Genomic DNA, 7,182 nt, shown 5'->3' with positions numbered 1-7,182 from the left:
CCCCCGGCCCTCCCCCCTGCTAATTTACGTCCAGTCCCTAATTAAAACGCTGCACTTGATATCATACTTTGCTTAACTGTAGTCCATCTAAGCTCTGATTTGCAGCAGATATGGTATACTGCTTCAATTGCCTGAAATTAAAGCATAGCAACGCGGTCCCGGTAGCTTGAAATTTGTTCAGTGAAACTAATGTGTTACGAAATAATGCAAAATTTGATTGACAACTGCTTGTTGTCCCCAAAATGTACAAAGTGTCCCAAAAAATAAATGGTAGTGAGACACAGTGTACCCTGATCTAAAATTCCTGGCAGCAACACTGACTATGCAACAAATAATTTGAAACCTCAATCAGAAATGTCAAAGAACACAACATAACCCAACGCCAGAACTCTACAGATTTAAAAAGTTAAAGAAATTACAGATAGAAAGCACATCCATGATGCCTTGTAACTGTTAATGGCAATCTTTTCTGGACCTTCTGCTCTTTATAGGGAACTAAAATTTCTGTTACCTTTTGAGTACAGCCATTATGAATCCTTGTTCAGTAAAAATGTGACAGTATTCTGGTTGGTTATTACACACGCAAAAATTCAGGGTATGAAAGTTGTGCGCAGATTACTCTGAACTCTTGTTTTCAGTACACTAAATGTGTAGAGTTTACCCATTACCAATAGCAAGAAGTATACCTGGTTCAGTAAACTTCAGTTTTGTATATCTGTCAGTGCATCTCGTACTTTCAACTATTGTAAATCCACAATCACTTTATGTTATCAACTGAAATCACTTTACAATGAGTGGTTGTAAGTAAAAGATTACAATCCATGTAACCATTTTTTAAGATTATTTGCAACAACTAGTACTTTATGGGACAGTCGTGAGTCGACATTCATTTCAAAGCTTACAAAGTACTAATTTGTCGTTTCCTACTCTACTCTAAAGAATTATTTGAAAAGCCATTAGGCAATTCTCTGAAACTAGTCAGTTTTAACATATGGTGCAGACTTGCTTGCATATTAGACGAATGGGATGTTGAAATTTTGTTGTTGTTTGAGTTATTCGGGAATGGATCAAGATCGTACGTACTGATTTGAAATCTGTGCGCAGCCTTTAGCTGATCACACAGTGTGACATTCGTGCATGAAAACCACTAGTGCTACGGGAAGGACCCCGTCCCTCGTTTTCCAACGGCACTCTACCGTCTTCTTTGAAGATCTTTGATACGGACAGAATTTTCCAGAGTGCCGATAAGGTATGGTGATGAGCCGTAGGATGCTGCGCTTCATACTTGTCCTGGTGATTGTTGGAAATTCGGAAGACCCGGCTCGCTGCGATACCCTTCTGCAATACATCATGGTACACCCTGCTGTCTCCATCATCCTCGTCGCAATGTGTCAGGATCACGAATAGCGGGATGGCGCGATCCCCTGGAGAAAAGAACAGATAACATAGTGACAAGTTCGTTGTAACATTAGCGGTCGGCTATTAAGTTGTGTTTTTGCCGTTCTTGAATGAGGATGTTCCTAAATTTGGACAAATATTAATTTTTGGATATGAATGACAGAACAGTGACGTCATTTGCGACATCTCTACATAAACAAGACAAACATCAACCTTTTCAAGTGGCAATTTTAGGTGTCCCCGAGTCTTGCAAATACACTGCCCTCTGAACATAAAATCGCGGTCAAACCTTACTCGATGGCCATAATCTACACTTATGTAGATGACATATGTCATCATATCCTGTCAGAAATAACTGAGAGAGCTTTCATTCCATCTTCTTATCTTCTAATTTCATGATGCAATTGTACATGCACTTTGGAGACGGACCATTAAATTTTCTAAGTGAGCAGTCACGATGCCGAAATGCCCATTTTTGCGTTCAAAACTTTGACGGATTTCTTCTTCGGATTTCCACGGAGCGCGCCCTATTTCCCTGAAATCCCTGCAGACTGCTTTTTAAACTTTGGCCACCCCTCCCAAGATATAATGGTCCATTGTGTCATCACTTTCAAATGTGATGGCTGTTCTTTGCAAGTATTTTTTCATTGGCACAAAATCAAATATTTTAACCAGACTTTACTTTTGGCGGTAAACGGCTCTCACAAACAAAATAAAAATTCATAATCAAGGCAATCTAATTTTTGAAACCTGTCTAAGTTTACTCCAAAAGAAAATCGGTACAAAATAGCATGTTCAGTGTTACATCGCATTATCTTTAAAACAAGATGCACCAAAGTCACAGGAAATCGTTCTTTCTGGGCCTGTTGAGTTTTGATGACGTCACGATTACCTGCTTTCTCCAACTCTTCAACCAACATCGATAGCAGCTCGTAACAGTTCTCAGAGCAGCTGTTGTGAACGTACAGCACAGCGTGGCATTTTCCAATGTTGCGAGAAAACCAACTTCTGGGCCCCGAAGCGTGCACATGGGGGTTCTTCTTCAGTTTTCCTTTGATGGCTTTCTTCACAGTTTTTCTTGTTATCTCCTTTTCGGCTTCTCCACTCACGGAGAGTCCATTGATTTCAAGGAAATCAAAACGGTCCGGTCCGAAAGACGTCAGGGGACTCTGCGAACCGTGTCTTTCCAATTCTTTGCCTTTGCCTTTGCCTTTGCCTTTGCCTTCAGGCCTCGTTATGTACTGGCTAAGGGTCTATACCTGCCGTTACACACCTATACGACAATTGCAGACAAATTATCTATTACGAAACTTTTATATATATATATATATATATATATATATATATATATATATATATATATATATATATATATATATATATATATACATATACATATATATATATACATATACATATATATATATACATATATATATATATATATATATATATATATATATATATATATATATATATATATATATATATATATATATATATATATATATATGTAATAACAGAGCTTCCGTTAGGATTTTCAAACCTGCGTAAGGCTGTACGTAAATGGTTTTTCATTTGCGTAAAATGTATAAAAATGCGTACAACTACGTGGAAGTACCTATAAAATAGCTGTATACGCGATATTGAAAACTGGTTGAAAAGTCATTTTTTTATTTGCTCATCAACAGCGCCATCAGGCAGCCATTTACAGACAAGAAAAAAAAGAAAGGATAAAATACACTAAAATTTAAACAAATAAAAAAGTACTCTAAAAATCAAACAATGACAAAAACAAATTAACATGTCTTTTAAAAGTTGAATGAGAATCAAACATCGACATCGACATTATCAATCAGATCATTAAAAAGATCATTAAAAAGTCGTGACGTACGTCCAATCAGGCCATTTTTTGTAACATCAACTCTACAATAAAGGATGTGTAATAGAGGTCTATGTCTAGCAGAGTATCGCATAGACCACTAAAAACCTGTACAATCTGTAGAGTCATAAGAAGATAAAAGGCATTTACGTACAAACATACAATTAAATAGTTTCCTACGAAAGAACATAGGTTGAATTTTAAAAAGATTACAGAGCAAGTTATAGTCACAGTTACACCAATGAATAAAGTGCTCAATAAATGACAATGTTTTTTCTTTGGTTAGTTTTGTTCTGTTATATTCTATGTCAGCGGTATCGTTACTTTTTCTGTCTACTACTTCCGACGATGTCTTTGCTGCCTGAACTCTATCATTACTGCTCTAAAATCAAATTTGCTAAGTCTTGGCCCTTCCATGGTTATCACCATCGAATCATTTGTGACATCTTCATTTAGACAAGTACCTTTTGATGTTTTGATCCTGTTTTGTGTACTGAACCCACGTTCACATGGGACAGATGAGTCTGGAATTTCGGCTGCAATTATGGCCAACTTTGCAATATTGGGAAAGAGTTCATGATAATCATTGTAAACAAGCGTGCAGACCGCCATAAAACTATCAGGCAAAAAAAAAGAAGAATTGTGCTGTTCCGATTACATGGTTTTCAAAAATAGGGTATAGGGAAATTTTTTTTTCACTTTTTTTATTTCTCAATGTGCATTTTTTACGCGTTCAAACAAACTACCAGTGAACAATTTCCTCATGAAACGCACTCAAATTGAATACCAATTTATTAAAATAAAATATTCATCAGTAGAATTGAAATGTGTGGTTTATTAGACTGCAATTGATATGGCTGAATTACAATTCTTTGACAGGAAAGTGAACTGTTTATCCACAGGTAAGTCTGACTTGTAAGAACTGACACAACACAATATTTACTGTCATCAATGCAGTGTTTCATCTAGGATACTATACCAGGGGGATTGGTCCCCCTCTACTGGAATTTTTGAGGGGGATTTTAAAATTTTTGGGGGGATTTAACTGAAACATTTAATGACATCTTATATGTTAGTTTTAATGTTGCAGTGATGTCACTTGTGTTATACATACTACAAGCCATAAATCACTTGCTTACACAATCCAAGCTTCTGGCTCCAAACATCATCCTCTATAAGATTTTTTCAAAAGTCAACAAATTTGGGTATCACTGTTGTGAATGTATAGGGCTTCCAAGAGTGGCGGACGACTCATTAATATTCATAAGCTTTAATATCCCTAAAAATTGTAGCATATTCCCTCATGCTTAAATATTCTGTATATTTGTTTGTACATATTCTGTATGTTTGCTTTCATTGGGCTTAATGTACATTCAAACATAAAAATTAACAACAGCCAGCCATTCCCACTGTACCTTCAAGGGATTTTTTCATTTTTCACTGAACTGTCTGCACTACACAAACCAAGAAAAAAATCTATTGTAGTTATAAAAGAATGTTTTGTAGCTTCTGAAAACAATAATGTGCTTGTTTGTCACTTTTTTGCTTTTTTACTTTTTTACTGTGTGTATATCATGTATATCATGAAGTTTAATAAATAAATAAATAAAATAAAATAAAAATAAATCCCTCACTACTGTAAGTTTGGATCAACATTGCCCTTTGCAAACAGTGAGCTTATTTTTCTAGTGACCTAGCTGGTCTTGTAGTTTTGTGCGCAGACTCAGTAGAGCTAAAATGAACAACTTAGTGGGTCAGATCCCTTGTTTTGAATTGAATACGGAGTTGAGTTTTTCTTGATGTCAGATTTGCTCTAGTTGCTTTTTTCAGTCATTTTAGAATGGGGAAAATAACAAAAAGAAAGGTTGGTTGTCACCGACAGTTAATTTTAGGGTTTATTTGCCCCGAAAAATGAGTCAGTGTCTGTTCACTGAATTCAAAAACCGGGCCCATTGACACCACAGCTTGCTTCCATGCTTGTGCAGTCTGCTGCTGAACACGTTTCTGTGATAGTAAAGTCCAATTTTTCGTGTCAATTTTGCTATCAGAATTATTTTCAGAGTGTTATGGACATGATGCACAAAAACTTCAGTTTGTCTCCTTTTCTCAATCGTACAGAGATGATGTGACACAGAAACCTTATCGGGCTAGGGCAATGAACTTTTGTGAACGTAACTCTCAACTGGCTGATAGGCTTTCATATGCAAAATCAGCGTACGGAAATTTACGCGTGGTATTGTTTCAACAGCATTTTATTGAAGTAGTTCAAAAAATATCAAAATCGAACTAAAATATAGATTTCATGCGTTTCACGTTTTTTCATATCATTATTTTTACTTCCGGGTTTACGAAGCTCTAAAAAGTCTAGGGTCGGGGGGATAAAATTGAGGTAGGTCGGGTAATCGGAACAGCACATATTTTTATTTTTATTTTTTGGCCTTATTTCTAAGCCCGCGTGGCATTAAAGTTGCAATAAGGATCAGGATTAACCTTCATATTTCGAAGATTTTAATTTATAAGAAAAGTCCGTAGCATTTTCATTTGCAGATTCGACCATTAACACAAACACGGGGATGACTCTAATTTGAGTAAATTGATTTAATTATCGAATAAATTGCTGTTTTGGTACGTACCGTTTGTGAGAGGAAAGCACAGAAGTTGAAAAGTCATTTCCACTATTTGAATATGTACGCATGCGTATTTGGTGCATTGTAACGGTTTGCGAAATTGCAACATCGTGTCGACATGCCCAGCCTTCGCGGTCAGTAAGGTGTCTGCCTGCGCCCCAGGTCTCTGCTGACTGATTCGGCCAAGTAAAAATGGAAGAAATCAGCCAAAAAATGTCGGCAAAATAAACATTGTTTGGTAAGATCGAAAGATGGAACCAGAAAAAGAGTAATAAGCGACTACTGCACCATGTCGAGGAAGCAGATTGTGTCTACAGTTTCTCGAGAAAACACCAACGTTGCCACTGTTTAGGCCAAAGTAATTAAATTCTTTGTTTTGCGTCCACTCTAAATGAGAAAGGTACGCGTCTAAGCGGCTGAAAAACACACACAAGAAAATTAACACAATGTATGTTATTGCAGTAAATTAAAAAATTGTAAAAAAATTTTAGTTCAGAAAGCTAAGTGGCTATGTCCTAAATTTCCTATTCAAATACACTGTGTGTGTTTTTCATGAAAACCTTAAAAACCTAAGCGGGTGGGACGCAAAACAAAGAATTTAATTACTTTGTTATTGTGCTTTCCCCCACCGAGCCACCACCGCCAAATGCTCGGGGGCGACTGCGAAAGCACAGGGTAAATTTTTAGATGCACTGACAACAGCTGAAGCAGCTGCCGACAGTCTGCGTCGATATAGCCCAGCGAGATTTTCAATTGATTGGTACTGGCAAGAAATTGAATCATAGACCCTCAAGAAAACGAAGGTCTGTGAATCTGCCAGTGCAGTGTCACTAAATGTCAGCATGGCTTGTTTGCTACCCCAGCCATTTCACCTCGTCTCATTGTAGTGTCATTGATATCCTGAGCAAGCATTTCGGGCATTAAATGCGATTTTGATGACTACTCAATCAAAAGTTTTAAGTCCATTTCTGATCTGAGTTAGGAGACAAACTCAAACTTGATATGTGGGTGAGTACAGATGTAATTCAAAGTGGCGTATGTAACAGCAGTTCCGTACGATGATCAACTTTGCTAGCCAGTAGTGTCTCCTCGGGCAAGGACCCCCCAGTCCCATCACAGGGGACACGTGCTTGTTGTTTATTTGTGTCTGTTTGTTTGTGTGTATGTTTGTGTTTGTTTATTTATTTTTAATAAAATAACAGCGAAAAGCTGTTTGTCAATAAAGAGCAGTTTATTTATTTGTTTGTTTATTTATTTGTTTGTTTGTTTGTTTGT

At 36.8% G+C, this 7,182-nt stretch overlaps 2 protein-coding genes across 2 annotated transcripts in view; both read right to left on the bottom strand.

The window, feature by feature from the left end:
• Positions 1-1,000: 1,000 nt before the first annotated feature.
• Positions 1,001-2,629, bottom strand: LOC139115591 (uncharacterized). The gene is made up of 2 exons (XM_070677833.1): positions 2,291-2,629; positions 1,001-1,424 (listed from the first exon to the last, which is right to left on the bottom strand). The coding sequence occupies exons 1-2, from the start codon at positions 2,316-2,318 to the stop codon at positions 1,108-1,110; spliced, it is 345 nt and encodes a 114-aa protein (XP_070533934.1). The 5' UTR covers positions 2,319-2,629; the 3' UTR covers positions 1,001-1,107.
• LOC139115589 (uncharacterized) overlaps positions 2,541-7,182 on the bottom strand; it is a 34,320-nt gene continuing 29,678 nt past the window's right edge. The window contains exon 5 of the mRNA XM_070677832.1: positions 2,541-2,671. Within this exon, the coding sequence (XP_070533933.1) occupies positions 2,633-2,671 (39 nt within the window). The 3' untranslated portion in view covers positions 2,541-2,632. The remainder of the gene's footprint in view (positions 2,672-7,182) is intronic.

The sequence above is a fragment of the Ptychodera flava genome, chromosome 17 (assembly GCF_041260155.1).
Source record: "Ptychodera flava strain L36383 chromosome 17, AS_Pfla_20210202, whole genome shotgun sequence".
NCBI lineage: Eukaryota > Metazoa > Hemichordata > Enteropneusta > Ptychoderidae > Ptychodera > Ptychodera flava.
This window is presented reverse-complemented; position numbering and strand designations above follow the sequence as displayed.